The sequence below is a fragment of the Crinia signifera genome, chromosome 19, assembly GCF_055691185.1.
Source record: "Crinia signifera chromosome 19, ASM5569118v1, whole genome shotgun sequence".
Classification (NCBI taxonomy): Eukaryota; Metazoa; Chordata; class Amphibia; order Anura; family Myobatrachidae; genus Crinia; species Crinia signifera.
The window spans coordinates 20,531,183-20,551,431 of NC_139226.1; the positions used below are offsets into that span (position 1 = coordinate 20,531,183).

General features: G+C 47.4%; 1 protein-coding gene across 1 annotated transcript in view; it reads right to left on the reverse strand.

Moving 5' to 3' along the window:
* Positions 1-18,640, reverse strand: part of LOC146042229 (sialic acid-binding Ig-like lectin 13) — a 73,635-nt gene extending 54,995 nt beyond the window's left edge. The window contains exons 1-2 of the mRNA XM_083162151.1: positions 18,520-18,640; positions 9,416-9,775 (exon numbers count right to left, since the gene is read on the reverse strand). Coding sequence (XP_083018277.1) covers positions 9,416-9,775; positions 18,520-18,607 — 448 coding nt within the window. The 5' untranslated portion in view covers positions 18,608-18,640. The remainder of the gene's footprint in view (positions 1-9,415; positions 9,776-18,519) is intronic.
* Positions 18,641-20,249: the final 1,609 nt, after the last annotated feature.

The window sequence follows — 20,249 nt, forward strand, 5'->3', positions numbered from 1 at the left end:
AAATGATGCACCAGGGGGGAATGAGGCACCTGTGGGGGAAAAAGTTGTTGTCCATGGGATGAAAAAGCCCATCGTCATGCCTGGACAAAGGACCAATAAATCCACCTCTGGAATTTTTTTTATCCGCATCCGGACAACAAAAGTATTGCCATTTGTAGCTTATGTAAAACTCCAATAAGCAGGGGTAAGGATCTTGCCCACCTAGGGACAACTTCCCTTCAACGTCACCTAAAGACGCGTCATGGTTCAGTGTTTAGTCCAGAAAGTGCGGCTAGCAGTCCAGCGACACCTAAATCACTTGGTCCTCCTTTTGGAGCCAAATGCCTGAAAAGCACACCACCAACTCCCTCCTCGACAAATTCCTCCTCGATCCGGATAGAGGGGAGTCCTGCAGTCCATCTCACCTGCATGAATGACTCCATAGATTCCTCCGGAGGATCCTGCAGCACTACGCCTACTACTACTACTACTGCTGCTGCTACTCCTGGAAGTCAGTCATCATCCCAGAGGGGAAGTCAGTCATCATCCCAGAGGGGAAGTCGTAAGACCGCTACGTCTTTCACTAAGCAATTGACCGTCCAACAGTCATTTTCCATGAGGATGAAATACGACAGCAGTCATCCTATGGCAAAGCGGATAACTGCGGCCTTGACAGCTATGTTGGTGTTAGACGTGCGTCCGGTGTCCGCCATCAATGGAGTGGGATTTAAACGGTTGATGCAGGTATTGTGTCCCCGGTACCAAATCCCGTCTAGATTCCACTTCACTAGGCAGGCGATACCCGCGATGTACAGGGAGGTCAGAAAAAGTGTCCTCAGTGCCCTGAAAAATGCGGCTGTACCCACTGTACACTTAACTACAGACATGTGGACAAGTGGATCAGGGCAAACTAAGGACTATATGACTGTGACAGCCCACTGGGTAGATGCATCACCTTCCGCAGCAGCAGCAGCAGCATCTCCTGCATGCCAGCTCCTTCTTAGGCAGGCTACGCTGTGTATCACCGGTTTCAAGAAGAGGCACAACGCCGACAACCTCTTAGAGAAACTGAGGGAAATCATCTCCCTGTGGCTTACCCCCCTTAGACTCTCCTGGGGATTTGTGGTGTCGGACAACGCCAGTAACATTGTGCGGGCATTAAACATGGGCAATTTCCAGCACGTGCCATGTTTTGCCCACACAATAAATTTGGTGGTGCAGCATTTCATAAAAAATGACAGGAGTGTGCAGGAGATGCTTGCAGTGGCACGCAAAATTTGCGGACACTTTCGGCATTCTGCCACAGCCTGCCGAAGGCTGGAGCGGGAGCAAAAACTCCGCAACCTGCCCTGCCATCAGCTGAAACAAGAGGTGGTGACGCACTGGAACTCCACCCTCTATATGCTGCAGAGGATGGAGGAGCAGCAAAAGGCCATTCAAGCCTACACAGCCACCTACGACATAGGCAGAGGAGCGGGGCTGCACCTGACTCAAGCGCAGTGGAGGCTGATTTCCGTGTTGTGCAAGGTTCTCCAGCTGTTTGAAGTAGCCACACGTGAAGTCAGTTCCGACACTGCCTGCATTAGTCAGGTGATTCCCCTGATCAGGCTGTTACAAAAGCAGCTGGAGAAGGTGAGGGAGGAGCTAAAGCGGAGCGATTCCGCAAAGCATGTCGCTATTGTGGATGAAGCCCTCCATACGCTTTGCCAGGATACGAGGGTGGTCAGTCTGTTAAAGTCAGAGGAATACATTTTGGCCACAGTGCTCGATCCTCGGTTTAAAGCGTATGTTGTGTCTCTGTTTCCGGCAGACACAAGTCTACAAAGGTGCAAAGACCTGCTGGTCAGGAGATTGTCATCTGAAGGGGACCGTGACACGGCCCCAGCTCCTCCTTCATTTTCTCCCCCACCTGTGCCTGGGAGGAAACAGCTGCGATTTCCCACACAACCCGCTGGCGGGGATGCAGGGCAGGAGGGAGGGAGTTTGGACATCTGGTCCGGACTCAAGGACCTGCCAACGATTGCTGACATGTCTACTGTCGGTGCATTGGATGCTGTCAACATTGAAAAAATGGTGGATGATTACTTTGGTGACAGCATCCAAGTAGACATGTCAGACAGTCCTTACCTGTACTGGCAGGAAAAAAAGGCAGTTTGGAAACCCCTGTACAAACTGGCTCTATTTTACCTGAGTTGTCCCCCCTCCAGTGTGTACTCCGAAAGAGTATTCAGTGCAGCGGGGAACCTGGTCAGTGAGCGGCGAAGGAGGTTGCTCCCTAAAAATGTTGAGAAAATGATGTTTATAAAAATGAATTATCACTTATTCAATGAAGACCAGGAATTGCCTCCAGAGATTATAACTGGACCTGTGATTGTGGAGTCCAGCGGGGACGAATTGATAATCTCTGAGAATGAGGAAGTACACACTGAAGGGGGCGAGGAATCAGAGGAGGAGGAGGAGGAGGATGATGATGATGATGAGTGACGATGACATCTTGTTACTGTAGAGCCAGTTTATACAGGGAGATTTAATGAATTGGTTTATTTTTTGTGGGGGCCCAAACAAACCAATCATTTCAGCCACAGTTTTGTAGGCCCTGTCGCTGAAATGTTTGGTTTGTTAAAGTGTGCATGTCCTATTTTCGCAACATAAGGGTGGGTGGGAGGGCCCAAGGACAATTCCATCTTGCATCACCATTTATTATTCCTACTGCTGAGAGTCATTCATATGTGGGACTTGTCTTTTCAATGCATACAACTGTTTGCATTCCACCTCATTGCTGCACCTTCATGGGTGAGAATGTGATCTCCCTGACCTGGAGGAGTCAGGGCTGTTGCCGGAAGGCTCAATTACACTTCTTTTTGGGCGGCTACACTTTTTTTTACCTGTCTGGTCTGGTGCCCACTGCTGAGAGTCATTTTTAATGCACATCAGGGTCAGGATCAGGCACATCATAATTAATAATCAATCAATCAATCATAATCATAATCAATCAATCATAATCAATCAATCTATCATAATCAATCAATCATAATCAGAATCAAGCCTGGGTGGCTGCAATTAAAGTTCTTTGTGGGCGGCTAAAGTTTTTTTTTAGTTTTCCAGTTACTGCAGTTTTATACATAGCTTGGTTTTTGTAAGTTGAAGACTTGTCAGTGTAATTTTCTTTTACAATATCCTTTATCTTTGCATGGACTTTGTGTATTTGGTTAGCATTCTGAGGTGTACACTGACTGCCTTCACCTTGAGCACGATCAGTTTCTGAAGCGGCAAAAATCCTTTTGTTTTGAAGATAGTCACTTTCTTTGCCGTTAGTTGCACAGGCTGACCTACTAACAGACACAGTTGCTTCGGAACAAGTTGTTGGAAATTTTTTAGGAGATAAAGCTGTACAAACCTTCTGGCCCCCCTTTTCAATTTTTAATTGATTTGCAAACATTTTGTAGTATTTGTCATATGTGCATAGCCTTTTAGAGAGAACTGCTTTTTCCTCATCAGATAACCTTTGTAATGATTTGACCTTCGCATCTCTCTCCTTTTTATTTAATGACAAGAACGATGAATACTTCTTTAATTTCTTCATCAACTGTTCTTTATTCATGAAATGGTCCGATAAAGCCTTTCCTCAAAACTTAAGTAAAGTTATGTTTCCTTGATAATACTTTCACAGCTCACAAAATTCTCATCACTGGCATCCTTTTCTTTGCCACTTGATACCTTGTTTTCACAATAAAGATTGGTTTCTTTTTGATGACCAGTTGGGTACAATTAGTTACACATCTTTTTGGGCGGCTAAACTTTTTTGGGGGAGGCTGCATTTAAACTTCTTTGGGGGCGGCTGCAATTAAACTTCTTTGGGGCACAGGGGCACAGGGGGTATCCTGTAGTGGGCTGCCACACATTTTTTTAAATATGGATCTTTCAGCACAGAGACCAACTGCACATCAGGGTCAGGATCAGCCAGGTTGTTAAACAGGGTTTCGACCATGAATCAATCACATCATAAAATTAATTAATAATCAATCAATCAATCAATCAATCATAACCAGAATCAAGCCAGATAGGGGTCTTGTTAAATATTAAACTGACCAAAACAGATACACACACAACTAGTACTGCCTCATCTACCTGTCTGGTCTGGTGCCCACTGCTGAGAGTCATTCGTATGAGGGACTTGTCTTTTAAATGCATACAACTGTTTGCATTCCACTTGATTGCTGCACCAATCGCCCACTGCTGGTTGCAGCTCTCACCCTGCATTAATTTGGGAATCTGCCACTGCAGTCTTTTTTTTTGGAGCCTTGAAACTTTTCGGGATGCTGTACTAGCCGACACCTTTAGGTGGACTCTGGTCTGTCTTGTATCCAGCACAGTGGTCTCGTGTGCAAGAGATTGTTCTCTGTCCTCTTTTGGATTTGTGTCACCATCACCATCTTCATGGGTGAGAATGTGATCTCCCTGACCTTGGGAGTCAGGGCTGGGACAGGAAGGCTGCAATTACACTTCTTTTTGGGCGGCTGCAATTACACTTCTTTTTGGGCGGCTGCAATTAAACTTCTTTGGGGGCACCTGCAATTACACTTCTTTTTGGGCGGCTGCAATTACACTTCTTTTTGGGAGGCTACATTTTTTTTATCCTCCTTTTTTAATCCTCTTATCTGCACAGCCGGGTCCATCAGTTACTGCCACTGCTGCAACCAATGCTAGTGATGGTTACGCATGCCCTATGGCATCACCACGGGCAGCAAAGTTTTCCAGTGCTGCATGGAGCAACAGTTTGCTGGCTTTCCATTTGACATCATCGCTGTCAGCATCCTCCTTATCTGCACAGCCGGGTCCATCAGTTACTGCTAGAGATGTGCGGGTTCGGATTTCAGAGATCCGAGCCCCCACGGACGTCATCATTCCGAGCCCGATTCCGAGCAGCGCTCGGAGATTCCCACCTGACTCGGGTCCGTCCGCGTGATTAGAACGTCATCTCCTGGCGCCGGATTTCGCGAGGCTTTATAAGCGGCTGACGCGCCCGTCATCTTCACTCCAGTCAAGTAGTGGGTTGGGAGAGGGTGTGTTGGTGCTGCTGCTGGGGCTTAAACTTGAGCTTGACCTTGAGCGCAATATTTTGCAATTATTTACCGTCATTTTCGTTCCTTCTATGGGGCTGAAAACAGACTCTGTTGGAGGTGGTACGGCTGGTAGGGCCTCCTTTGTAACAAGAGTACGTGACATATTGGTCAGCGTTTTAGTCCGTAGTAAAGGTACTGTTGGGGCAGGCGGTGTAGCACTGGGAGCAGTATACGTATCATTCTGTACAACTTTAGTGAAAGGTAATGTTTGGCCAAGTGAAAATTGGTTGCCCAATGTTCCTGGTCTTTTCTGTAAAGTATTTGCAGCTGTGAATTTCATCTGTTTGGAAGGGATGGGAGCAAGTTCCATCTCATCATCCTCATCATCATAGTCATCATCCTGAGATGAGACCTGCTGCTGGTGGTTGACCACATTTATTCGCATTCCCTTGACAGAGTTATTCAGACCTGAAATGGTCTTGTGTTGTGGAATCTGGATGTTTTTGTGAGGTTTATTGCCGATGAACCTTGTGCCATAGGTGATTTAGCAGCTACTGTTGGAGCACTCCTCTTAAAGTAATCTTTTCACGAGCGTCCATCACTTTGATAGGCTTGTCTCCTGCCATGATCTGTTGCTTTCTCGAATTCAGCATTTCACGGGCGTCCTGCACTTTACCACTTATGCGGAAGCGAGCATCTTTGGCCACCAACTTTTCACGGGCATCTTTTATCCCTAGTTTTTGGCGTGCATCAGTCACACCAATTTTCTGACGAGCATCAAATGTTCTCTGAAAACTGGTGGCAAGTGGACGATTGTTCACAGATGGTTGGAGTCTGGATCTCACGTTTCCTATACCTCCCCTGTTACTGACCCTGCGGTACATCCCGGTGCCCACGGACATTCCCCGTTTCCTGATCAGTTCATCCAGCGACTCGTCGGCCATATTCCTATAACCACACAGCTGCTATATCTAATTTAATAAAAACAAAAATAATACTTGTGCTGTGTGGGACTGTAAAAAAGAATTCCATGCTGCTTGTGCACTGACGTCTGCCACTGAGTGCCACGGCCAAGCAGTAGCTAATAATAAAATTAATTATTATAAATTCTGCTGGTGCACAATACTAGTATTGCTGACGTATCTACCTGTCTTGTGCCTAGTACTACTGTCTTATCTACCTGTCTGGTGCCTAGTACTTCCTAGTACTGCCTTATCTACCGGTCTTGTGCCTAGTACTGCAGTATCTACCGTGTGGTGTCTAGTACTGCTTCATCTACCTGTCTGGTCTGGTGCCTACTGCTGAGAGTCATTCGTAAATGCATACAACTGATTGCATTCCACTAATGAGAGTAAGTGATTGCTGCACCAATCGCCCACTGCTCCTCAGCTGCACTGTGTAAACAGTGCACAATCAAGCCAGATAGGGGTCTTGGTACTTGTTTTGATGTTGTAGCAGGGGAGTGCAGCTACTCGTAACACCTTGAGCAAAGATCAGTACTTCTCTACCGGAAAAGGACATCCTCCTCGACAAAGCGCACAGCTTCACGAGGGACGCATGTGAAGCAGTGAGCAAAGGGAACACCCGCCTAGCGAGCCAGATCACCTGAATCCACCCTAGCGATCAATAGAGTTACAGAAGTCGCAGCCAGATAAAACTCTTCCAGCTGCCACCTAGTCATTGATTAGCCCCCTCCCCTCCACCCATTAGGCAATGATTGACGAGACGAATGGTAATAATAAATAATAAATGAATAATATTACTAATCACCAAATTAAAAATCAGATGAAATTAATTATAAATAATCATAATCACAATCAAGACAGATAGGGGTCTTATGAAATATTAAACTGACCAAAACAGATACACACTCTGCACCATCGAGTAGGTGATCACTGACATGCCAGGTGCAACGGTCTTTAGCACCCTGAATGCCAAGTGTGGGTTTTGGCAGATCCCTCTGGACAGAGCCTCTTCCATGCTTACTGCCTTCATGACCCCTATTGGGTGCTACGTCTTCCTACGCATGCCCTATGGCATCACCACGGGCAGCGAAGTTTTCCAGCACTGCATGGAGCAACAGTTCGCTGGCTCTCCCTTTGACATCACCGCTGTCTGCATCCTCCTTATCTGCACAGCCGGGTCCATCAGTTACTGCCACTGCTGCAACCAATGCTAGTGATGGTTTACATTACATTACATCTTCCATCTGCCACCTTAAAATTGATTAGCCCACTCCCCTACACCCATTAGGCAATGATTTAAGAGATGACTGGTAATAATAAATGAATAATAATCACAAAATTAAACAATCAGATTACATTATCACACAATCAAGCCAGATAGGGGTCTTGTTGGATGTTAAAGTGATCAAAACAGTTACACACTTGCAGACAAACTCTGTGCTGCACAAAATGCCCACCGCTCCTTGGCTGCACATGGTAAACAGTGCATGATCAAGCCAGATAGGTATATTTTATGGGCCTATTTTTTAAAACTGCCATCATGTCTGCCGCTGCAGTGCCACTCTTACATGAGCCACGTGTTTGTGCCGCACACTTGTGTGGCTTAGCATAGTTATCCAGCTACCTCAGTGCAAACTTTGGCAATAAAAACAATATTGTGAGGTGTCAGGTGTTCAGAATACACTGGAAATGAGTGTAAATGAATGTTATTGAGGTCAATATAGCGTAGGAGCAAAAAAACCCACCAAATTCTGCGATTTTAGCTGTTTTTATGCATTTTTAACAAAAAAATCAGAACCCAAAACCCAAAAAAATCCAAACACAAAACACTTAGGAGGTGTTTTGCCAAAACCCATTAGAACCCAAAACCTCAAGGTAATCAGAACCCAAAACCCAAAACCCGAAAAGTGGCCGGTGCACATCTCTACTTTCAATGCCAACCCGAAGCGCGGCGAGCGCAGCAGTACGCGTCCTCCAACCTTTTCATACCCTTACTATCCATGTCAGCGTGGAGTTGATCTTAGATAGTATGACGAGCGCAGCGAGCCACCGTCCCCGAAGCGTGGTGAGCGCAGCGAGCCCTGTGAGGGGACGTGGAATATGAGCCCTAGGCGTGGGGAGCGCAGCGAGCCCTGTGAGGGGACGTGGAATATGAGCCCTAAGCGTGGGGAGCGCAGCGAGCCCTGTGAGGGACGCGAAATATGAGCCCGAAGCGTGGGGAGCGCAGCGAGCCCTGTGAGGGGACGCGGAATATGAGCCCGAAGCGTGGGGAGCGCAGCGAGCCCTGTGAGGGGACGCGGAATATGAGAGAGAAACGTGGGGAGCGCAGCGAGCCCTGTGAGGGGACGTGGAATATGAGCCCTAAGCGTGGGGAGCGCAGCGAGCCCTGTGAGTGGACGTGGAATATGAGCCCTAAGCGTGGGGAGCGCAGCGAGCCCTGTGAGGGGACGTGGAATATGAGCCCTAAGCGTGGGGAGCGCAGCGAGCTCTGTGAGGGGACGTGGAATATGAGCCCTAAGCGTGGGCAGCGCAGCGAGCCCTGTGAGGGGACGTGGAATATGAGCCCTAAGCGTGGGGAGCGCAGCGAGCCCTGTGAGGGGACGCGGAATATGAGCCCAAAGCGTGGGGAGCGCAGCGAGCCCTGTGAGGGGACGCGGAATATGAGCCCGAAGCGTGGGGAGCGCAGCGAGCCCTGTGAGGGGACGCGGAATATGAGAGCGAAACGTGGGGAGCGCAGCGAGCCCTGTGAGGGGACGTGAAATATGAGAGCGAAACGTGGGGAGCGCAGCGAGCCCTGTGAGGGGATGTGGAATACGAGCCCTAAGCGTGGTGAGCGCAGCGAGCCCTGTGAGGGGACGTGGAATACGAGCCCTAAGCGTGGGGAGCGCAGCGAGCCCTGTGAGGGGACGTGGAATACGCGCCCTAAGCATGGTGAGCGCAGAGAGCCCAGCGAGGGGACGCGGAATACATGTAAAGTAACCCGTGTCCCCTCACGGGGCTCGCTGCGCTCATCACGCTTCGGGCTCGGTGGCTCGCTGCGTTCACCACACTATCTAAAATCAACTCTACGCTGACGTGGATAGTGGGGGTATGAAAAGGTCGGAGGACGCGTACCGCCGCCCCTCATGGGCTCGCTGCACTCGCCACGCTTCGGGTTGGCATTGATAGTGGGAGTGGCGTTGACAATGGCGGTGCATTTAACATTGTAAGCACCCATTAGGGTGCTTGTACAATTAAAAATTGAATCGCATCGCATAGCATACATCTCGTGCTGCTTTATTGCATGCGATGCGATTGTATAAGATGCACTACAATGAAAATCGGGGGCACCGTGCTAGGAAACAAGTGTCGGGTTAATGTAATATCAGTCATATACATTCACAGAGGGTAAACAAAGGCACAACTCACCTGGTACTCTCACAGGTATTGTTGGTAGATAGCTATATCTGACTGCACTGCTTGGGGATTCATCAAACCTGAAATAATACCACCCGGTATCTTCTCTCTTGGCCCCAGTTATTGTCAGCGTGCAGTCTCCAGTATCCGGATCTCCTGTCAGATGGAAGTTTGGTTTTATCCCAGTAACAGATTTATTATTAGAGGCTACAGTCACATGGTCATTTTTCTTCCAATATCCTCTGGAATGTGTGAATGTTCTCCGATGGTCAGCAGTGAAAGTACAGGAGATGGTGACACACTGACCCTCCTCTACAGTGACATTAGGACTCAGCTGGATGGAATAACCAGGTGGACGCTGCCATGTGAGACCTGTGGGGAGATGCACGGACTGATTACTCACATGCTGAGGTAATACACTGCAGGACAGCACAATATACACAGTGGGAGACATTTATATGGGGACAGAGTCACATAGAGGAAGCGTAGTAATAGAGCATGTATGTATGTGATCGCCATAGGCGAATCTAAGGGGTGGTCCGGGGGTGCACAGGACCACCCATTAGACCACCAGCCGCATAAAATGTAAGAAGTGACAGCCGGGCAGTAAGAGCTGTGCGCTGCCTGGTTGTAGTCTAAACCAAGTTGTGGCCTGCCGTCTGCAGTATGCTGAGGAGGGAGATAGGACGCAGTGGCGTGTCCCAGCTCCTGGCTGCCTCCTCTCCCAACCCCCCACCTGCGCCGGCGGATGCTCAACTGTAGCTCTGTGCACGGCTTCCGTGCTCCCAGGTCTCAACAGTGAGACTGGACACTGCAGCGCAGCAACATGAGGTAAGCCAATCTACCTGCCGCTTCCTCCGTTCCGTACCCGTCAGAGATCCCCTGCTCTACCCGGTGGTGGGGGCGGCAGTTATACCCCTTCTGCTGTGTAGGGATCTCCTGCACCCCCCCAGCAGATCGTGTCCCGCCTCTCAAATATCTGCCTGTCCATTTATCCGCTGATCTAATTGCCTTCCTAACCCCAATACCCAGCCTGGAGACATTGGGACATTTGAGAGATCCGGGTGTCCTGCGGGAACCATCTCCCTCACACCAAAGCGCTGGTTGTAACATCCCACAGCGAGATCTGTGTGAAGCCTGTAAGCGCCTGTTCACTAATGCCCCTTTCAGACCGCACTTTGTAAACGGTATATTGCCGTTTTTTTACCGTTTTAAAACGGTAATCTGTGCGGTCTGAAAGGTGCAGGACCACTTAACCGGTTAGAAAATACCGTTTTTTCTAACCGGTTAAAATGCAGGGTCCTACCCGTTTCAGAACCGGTATTTTAGGCTCAAAATCGGGTCTGAAACGGTATTTAGGACCCAGCCAATGAGCTGGGTCCTAAATTCAGCGCAGTGAATATTTAATGAGCGCTCATTAAATATTCACAGCACTGGAGCCGCCCCGCGGCCCCCCGCGCGTGTCGACACCCCCGCGCGCGTGTCGACGCCCCCCCCCCCCCCCGTGTCGACCTACCCCGTGCAGCCGGTATCTCCGTTGTGGATCCCGGCACTGCAGTTCTGTATGGTCGGAAGCACTTATGAAAAAAAGTGTCTTTCAGAAAATGGCTGCCCCATAGGAAAACCTGTTTAAAAAAACTGTCTTTCGTATGGGGGCAGCCATTTTCCAAAAGTCACTTTTCTTATAAGAAAAGTGTCTTTTGAAAAATGGCTGACCCCATACGAAAGACAGTTTTTTAAACAGGTTTTCCTATGGGGCAGCCATTTTCTGAAAGACACTTTTTTTCATAAGTGCTTCCGACCATACAGAACTGCAGTGCCGGGATCCATAACGGAGATACCGGCTGCACGGGGGTAGGTCGACACGGGGGGTGTCGACACGTGCGGGGGGTCGTCGACACGCGTGGGGGTGTCGACACGCGTGGGGGTGTCGACACACGCGCGGGGGGGAGGGGGGAGCTGCACGGAGGGGAGGGCTGAAGGCTGCACTGGCTTTGACCCTGTATTTGGAAAGTTTCCAAAAACGGGTCTGCCAGTGTCAAAAAATCGGCACTTAAACAGTAATATACCGTTTAAGAGCTGCGGTGTGAAAGGGGTTTTATCTGGCAGACCCGTTTTTGGAAACGTTTTCAAATACAGGGTCAAAGCCAGTTATGCGGTCTGAAAGCAGCATTACAGAGAACCGGACCAAGTCACCTGTCAACGCAGTCAGAGGTCGAGAGGTATTTACATCTTGCGGAGGTTGCTCCCGGCGTTGACTCTCACAACAACGGAGTCACGCCGGTGGTAGCGACTGACCACCAACACATACGCGACGGAGATTGCTCCCGGTGCCGGCTCTCATTCCAACAGAGCTACGCCGGTGGTAGCAACATGCTGTGCCTGCTTTCAACCCTCCTCTATTTTTTTTTACGCAATCAATTTTTATTGAAGAAGGTCACAATACAACTGCAATGTGTTACATGTCTTACATCAATAAAGTCATCAAAGATAAAAACAGTCACGAAAAAGAGGTGTGCAATTGTCATGACTCTACTCATAGAATGAAAACATCATTAGACATGTTATTGACATAATGGGGGAAATTTACTAAAGGAAATTTGTAAAAAATAGGTGTAAAAATAGGTGTATTTGTATCCAGAAATACACTTATTTTTGACATTTACTATCCCAAAAATACGGCAATTCGTAGTCGTATTGATGTGCTATCAATACGAATACGAATTGCCGTATTTTCGGGATAGTAAATGTCAAAAATAAGTATTTATGGATACAAATACACCTATTTTTTACAAATTTCCTTTAGTAAATTTCCCCCAATGGGACTACTCTTCTTATCAAAAAATTAAAAATTAAAAAATTAAAAGAAAATTAAAATAAAAGATATACACATTATTAACAGGCATAGTATAACAATGTTATATGGGAAAAGACTATTACAAGAAAAAGGAGAAAAAGAAAGAGAAAAGAAAAAGAAAGGGTAGTGAAGGAGGGGACAGGGGAGAAATGTTACAGCTTTTTAATTAAAGATTTTTTAAACCGGGATATGGGGATGTCCATAAGATTAAGCAACCAAAACTCCGGTTCAAAGGGAAGAGAGGAATTCGTAATTTTCTCTGAGATAGTATGAATCTGACACCAGTATGGTTGGATAATTGGGCAGGGTCACCATATGTGTAGGGGGGAACCTGATAACAGTTATGTTATGTTATGGTACTGGTGAGCGCAGAGCTTTTGAGAGAATATTTCCCATCAGATACTAGAGATGTGCGGCTCAGCTTTCCAGAGTACTGAATCCACCCAAATTCTGTGAATTTGCACCAAACCAAAACCCGGCCCAGATTCCCTGAGGAGTATTGATCCAAACCAAGGCCCTTCTTTAGATCTGATCGCAGCACAAATATGTTCTCAAAATGGGCAAAACCATGTGCATTGCAGGTGGGGCAGATGTAACGTGTGCAGAGAGAGTTAGATTTGGGTGAGTTATTCTGTTTCTGTGCAGGGTAAATACTGGCTGCATTATTTTTACACTGCAATTTAGATTTCAGTTTCAACACACCCCACCCAAATCTAACTCTCTCTGCACATGTTACATCTTCCCCACCTGCAGTGCACATGGTTTTGCCCATTTTGAGAACAAATTTGGGTACTTGTTTAGTTGAACGGCGGCAGATATCGCATGCGATTTGCATACTATTTGATGTGCAATGTGATTTAGTACCTGTTCATAACCCCACTATCCACTACGGCATATAGTTGACTTTATGGGGGAAATTTACCAATATGGATTCGTAAAAAATAGGTGTATTCGTAGGCAGAAATACACCTATTTTTTACACATTTGTATTTTCGGGATTTACAATCCCGAAAATACAACAATTCGTATTCCTAAAGATGGCACATTCGTATTTGTATTTACAAATACAAATGTCTACACCATCGATAGAATACGACAGGAATCACCATTCAAAAGAATGGTGGTTCCTGATTTACTAAGCAGCCGTATTGATAATACGGCTGCTACTTGGTGTAAAACACCCACGCAAATACGACAGGAAAATACACCTTGATTGTCCTGTCATATTTGCTTTAAGCCTGCACGGATCAGTCAGATCCGTGCAGGCTGCAGAGTGTAAAAAAATAGAAAAATTAAATAAATAAAAAAAAACGGCGTGGGGTCCCCCCCACAGCTGTAACCAGCTCCAGGCTGAAAGAGCCGGGGCCGGTAATTAAAAATCAGGGAACCCGACAAATAGGGGTTCCCCGTATTTTAAGAACCAGCCCCAGGCCAAACCAGCCAGCAGGGTAATGTCACAGCTGGGGGACACTTATGATATAAGGTCCCGCGGCCAAAACATCACCCTACTGACCAGTCAGCCTGGCCAGGGGCCCTGGGGGAGTGGGGATCCCCCCAATGAAGGGGTCCCCCCCCTCCAGGACTTACCTGACCAGGCTGAAGCCTGGTGCTGTCCCCGGTAACCCTGGGCTGTGGTCACTGGGCTGATTAAAGTGTAAAAAAAAGAATAAACTATTGTCTAATACTGGGGAACTATGAGTCCCAGCATGCCTCCCCCGCAAGCTGGGACTTGGAGAACCACAAGTCCCAGCCTGCGGGGCATTAAAGGGCCCGCTGGCACTTGTAGTTCCACAGTATGAAAAATAGTAAAATAAAACACACTGACACTCACTTAAAATAAAACTTTAATACATCCAAAGCCCTTACATACTAATACTTACCTATCTTCATCCCGTAGGTAGCCCTGGTCCTGATGTCCTGGTCCTGTGTCGTCTTCTGGCTCCATGTCGGCCGTCGCCGTTGCCGTCCGGGTCCGACGAAATCCATGGAAATCCATGCTTGCTGGGACTCATAGTTACCCAGTATTAGACAATAGTTTATTCTTTTTTTTACACTTTAATCAGCCCGGTGACCACCGCTCCAGGGTCACCGGGGAAAGCACCAGGCTTCAGCCTGGTGCTGTGACATTACCCTGCTGGCTGGTTTGGCCTGGGGCTTGTTCTTAAAATACTGGGGACCCCTAGTCATTTTGTCCCCCGTATTTTGGGAACCAGCCCCGGACCTGGAGCTGGTTGTTAAAAATCGGGGAACCCCTATTTGTCGGGTCCATTGATTTTTGATTACCGGCCCCGGCTCTTTCAGCCTGGTGCTGGTTACAGCTGTGGGGGGGACCCCACGCTGTTTTTTTATTTATTTATTTTTCTATTTTTTTTACACTCTGCAGCCTGCACGGATCTGACTGATCCGTGCAGACTGCCTACATGAATTTGTATTAGCGGCCGTATATATGGCCAGCTAATACGAATGGTTACACCATCGGAGGGTTACAAAGCAGTCGTATCTGACTGCTTTGTACATTCCCTTCCGGAACACGACTTTGCATACGACTGAAACAGTCGTATGCAGTCGTAGGGGAAATACTAATACGAAAAACTAGGTTTTTCATATTGATAAATTTCCCCCTATATAGTGTGGTGAGCGCAGTGAGCCACCGAGCCCGAAGCGTGGCGAGCATAGCGAGGGGACACGGATTACTTTACATGTATTCACGTCCCCTCGACGGGATCGCTGCGCTCACCACGAAATACATGTAAAGTAATCTGCGTACGCTCGCCACGATTCGGGCTCGGTGGCTCGCTGCGCTCGCCACACTACATAAAATAAACTCCATGCCATAGTGGATAGTGGGGTTATGAACAGGAACTAAATCGCATCGCACATCAAATCGCATGCGATATCACATGCAAATCATATGCAAATCACATGTGATTTATCTGCCGCTGTGAAACTAAACAAGTACCCACATTTGTACTGTGATCAGATCTGAATAAGGGCCCAAGTCTCAGGTTCGATCTCCCTGTGGTTCAGAATTTGGATTTTAAATTGAAAGGATTGCCTATTTTTTATATGATTTTTAGCCAAACCAAAAACCAAATCATGGGTGTATGCGCACAGCTCTGATAGAAAGCCATTGTGTTCATACAAATGTGTCCTTGTATGTCAGTGCTGCAGGAGGCAGTGTGTCCCAACGCTGCACATTGCATCATTGGGCATGGTCACAAGTAAAGTGGGCGTGGTCACCCACTTTCCGGTCATTTAAAATAAAAAGTGAGTGCTAATAATATATTAAATATAAAATAATATATATCTAATCCGCTTCTACGATGCCATGTGGTTAGGACGAGAGTGGGATTGTAGCGGCGCTGCGGTGGTTCCCCGGGCTGGAGAGGCGATGTGTTGGCGGTGAGGGTAGTGAGTGAGAGGAGACAGCACAGAACCCATGTGGGAGGTGCTGTCACTGCTGTGTCTGTCACCTGCATGCTGTCACTGCTGTGTCTGTCAGACTGCATGCTGATGAAGCCGGGCAAACTATGACACCGGATACCAGCTTAGGCCTTCGCCCAAGGAATCGTGGGATTTGTAGTATGAAACCGAGTGCACTGCCCCCACCGCACCATAACACACACTGCACGCTGGCCGAAGACCTCGGTACATCAGTACACTTTGTGTTTTGCCGGTACAGACCGTAAAAAAAACGTTACTGTTCCGGCAAAATCTGTACAGTTGGAGGGTATGCTATATACACTTATTGCTCTGCCAGACTAGCTGCTTCCTCTGTACTACAGTATAAGAGGAACGGCCTCTCTCCTACTAATTCCTCCCATCATTAAGCTTCTTTTTCACCTCAGTACATAACAGGATGTTCCTCCATAACCCCAAGGACTTTTCTGGACTTCTGGCCACCTTTGATACATAACACTATAATTAAAATATTCTTCTTATTATAACATGTTATATATAAGCTGTGTATGACAATAGATCATAGAAACATAGCATTTGCAGTACACAACACAGCTGAGATGTAGGGAAGCAGAGGTGTTGGCCGCATACTACCAGTTGAGGGATGTCATTGGTAGAGATGAATGATTACAAGTGAGAAGAGATGCCGGTATAGACAGCCACTGAGTAGTAGAGAGCTGTTACTGAAGTTCAAGAGAGGAGAGCTTTGAGAAGAGGGAACATGGCCCTGCTCCAAGGAGATTATAATCTAGAGGAAGAGGGAGATAGACAGATAACATGAGGTGCAATCAAGGAGGTCTGATGGCAGGGGTGGTGAGGACATGAGGGAAAAGGTAGGGAGAGCGGCCTTGTTATGGGGAAGGGTAAAGCTGGGTCTTCCATTCTGGGATGAACAGCCGTTCGATTGTATAGGTGTGTACGCTGTCCCGACTCCCTCTGTACCATCGATAAACGTCCAGAAATGGTCTTGTCCCTCCATACTCGGTCGGTCGAAGGTTCAGTGCTGTTTAATATTCATCCGACAGGACGGGCCCATATCAAAAGTGCAGTGTGTATGCACGTTCGATTGATATGCTGGCCGTTCTTGCGATTATACTGTCAAAGCTGGAACGCCCATATGGGTGTTCTGTAGCTGCGTGATCTCTCCTACAGCATAAGAAGAGTTCACCTCTCCCCATGTATATTTAAAGAAATAGTCATAATATACATGCACCCCATCTTCATAGCAGGTCGCCGTATCTGTCCCTAGTCACCCTTCCGGCTGCTATAAAGACGGGGTACGCGACTACAGTCGGCTGACAGGGTGACTATGGACATATACGGCAATCTGCTTTAAAGACGGGGTACGCGACTACAGTCAGTTTGTCGTATCTGTTCATAGTCACCCTGCCGGCTGACTGTAGTCGCTTTCCCCCGTCTTTATAGCATTTTGCCGTATCTGTCCATAATCACCCTGCCGGCTGACTGTAGATGATTTCCCCCGTCTTTATAGCAGTTTGCCATATCTGTCCATAGTCACCCTGCCGGCTGACTGTAGATGCTTTCCCCCGTCTTTATAGCAGTTTGCCGTATCTGTCCATAGTCACCCTGCCGGCTGACTGTAGATGCTTTCCCCCGTCTTTATAGCAGTTTGCCGTATCTGTCCATAGTCACCCTGCCGGCTGACTGTAGATGCTTTCCCCCGTCTTTATAGCATTTTGCCGTATCTGTCCATAGTCACCCTGCCGGCTGACTGTAGTCGCTTTCCCCCGTCTTTATAGCATTTTGCCGTATCTGTCCATAGTCACCCTGCCGGCTGACTGTAGATGCTTTCCCCCGTCTTTATAGCAGTTTGCCATATCTATCCATGGTCACCCTGCCGGCAGACTGTAGATGCTTTCCCCCGTCTTTATAGCAGATTTTAGAGAATACTAATAAAAGTTAAATTTTAATATTGAAATTTGTCGGTGGACTTTCTCTACGGGATCTACTACACAATATATCAGCCGAATGAGTGCCCCGAATTGGGAATCCTTTTTTCTTCTTTTTTGTACCAGTAACAATTATTCCTGGCAGAGAATGCCTGTAAATAGCCCACAGCGCCTCGCTCACCCCGTCCCCGCTGCCTCCAGTGCGTCTCTCTCACACACTGTATTATGTCAGTATGTACTTTCCTGGTCATTGCAGGGGAGGGTGGTGATCACATGACAGGTGCACTGGCTGCCAGCACTGTATTATGTAAGTATGTACTTACCTGGGCAGAGCAGGGCGAGGATGGTGATCACATGACAGGTGCACCGGCTGCCAGCACTGTATTATGTCAGTATGTACTTACCTGACCCGAGCAGGGGGGAGGATGGTGATCACATGACAGGTGCACCGGCTGCCAGCACTGTATTATGTCAGTATGTATTTACCTGGCCAGAGCAGGGGGAGGCTGTTGATCACATGACAGGTGCACCGGCTGTCAGCACTGTATTATGTCAGTATGTACTTACCTGACCAGCGCAGGGGGAGGATGTTGATCACATGACAGGTGCACTGGCTGCCAGCACTGTATTATGTCAGTATGTACTTACCTGGCCAGAGCAGGGGGAGGATGGTGATCACATGACAGGTGCACCGGCTGCCAGCACTGTATTATGTTAGTATGTACTTACCTGGCCAGAGCAGGGGGGGATGGTGATCACATGACCGGTGCACTGGCTGCCAGCACTGTATTATGTCAGTATGTACTTACCTGGCCAGAGCAGGGGGAGATTGGAGATCACATGACAGGTGCACCGGCTGCCAGCACTGTATTATGTCAGTATGTACTTACCTGGCCAGAGCAGGGGGAGGATGGTGATCACATGACAGACCCACACACTGAAGCCTTTCCTCAGATACTCCATGATACTCAGCTGCATACAGGGTTAATCTTGCGTATGATCTGTAATCTCCTGAAACATGGAAGGTAAATCCTAAAATCAATCCAACAGCATACACCTGCCGTATACATTACTTGTCCATTCTACAAACATTATTATGTATGAAAGCACACTAATATTTCCAATATAACTTTTTGATTGTTGTTATAGAACAAAATTTGCCCAGAAATGCTTTGCATTTAGACTATCACAACTGTGACAATTAGTAGTTATAGACGCTGCATGGCAGAGGGACTATAATTTATCCCCCCCCCCCCGCCAATAATTAAGCAGCCATATGTAACCAGGTTTTCCCCCTCCATGAGCGATTTCCGCCTCCTTAAGTCCCAAAGCTTCTCACGTTGCTGCTGCTGAAGCCTGCAGGAGTCAGGCAGAAAGACAGGGTGCTCCTCTGTGGCGGCTCAGCACTCACAGGCTACAGACAGTGCCATCTTCCTGACCTCCGCTCTTGCAGCCTCAGGTGCGCAATCATAACATGACACATAGCCACGAGCCCATCCACCGTAAAAAAGGTGCATTTCATATATGGTTACATAGTTACATAGTATATAAGGCTGAATAAAGACTTGCATCCATTGAGTTCAACCTTGGTTTTAGTGAGTATAATCTATTAGCTTATCCCTGTCACGTTTCGTGAAGCACCAGCTGGAGTGTAACGGAGGCTGGGTGCTTTAATATAAGGTTGTTGCATCAACGACAGAAGGGAGTGAAGCAATGAGATAAAATAAATCTTATTTAATAAAGATACTGCGGTACAAGTTGTAAATGATGGCACAAATAGTATACTGTAGGTTATGGTATGATAAAAGTCAATGATACAATACTTTATTGAAGAATATGAAGATGCTTGGTAGTTAGAAGAAGTATTGGAGGATTGATTGAAGAATTGGGTAATTGGCTGAAGAGTTGGATGATTGGTTGAAGAATTGGATAATTTAAGGAAGGACTGAAATCATTGAATGAAGATTAGATGCTTGGTTGAAGGATTGGATGATTGTATGAAGATTGGATGGTTGGAGGAATAATTGGATGATTGGATGAAGATTGGATGCTTGAAATAATAATTGGATGTTTGAATAAGGATTGGATGAATGGAGGAATAATTGGATGATTGGATGAAGAATAAATGATGAAGTCCTATTGTCCTTGCTGGATTGGATCGTGGCTGCAAACCAGGAGTGACCGTGGAGAATAACCATCGGGAATGAGGATAAAGATAATACCCCCTTTGGGGGGCTAACCTTGTCCAGTCCGTATTGGCGGCAGCACGTTCCTTGGTACACAGGTGTAGCAGTAAGACGATCAGCAGGAATAGTAGAGCACTTCACCGCAGGCGCAGGAACTGTAGCGAGTACTACAGAGCCAGGAGGGAGCAATGATGCATAGGCATGGACATCATTGTACTGACTGCCGGTCTTACCTGGCCAGTCAGTACTTAAGGAGTGAGCTGTTCGGCGATTGGATAGCCATTTGACAGGGGAAGGCGGAGCCGCACAGTACAGGCTGTAGAATCTCAAAAAGGTGGCGTCCGTCAGCGGAGGCGACATAATCCAGCCGGCAGTGAGCTGTGCAGTTGCTGGCGTTTCCAGTCAGAGACCTAACCAGGCACAGACACACATGG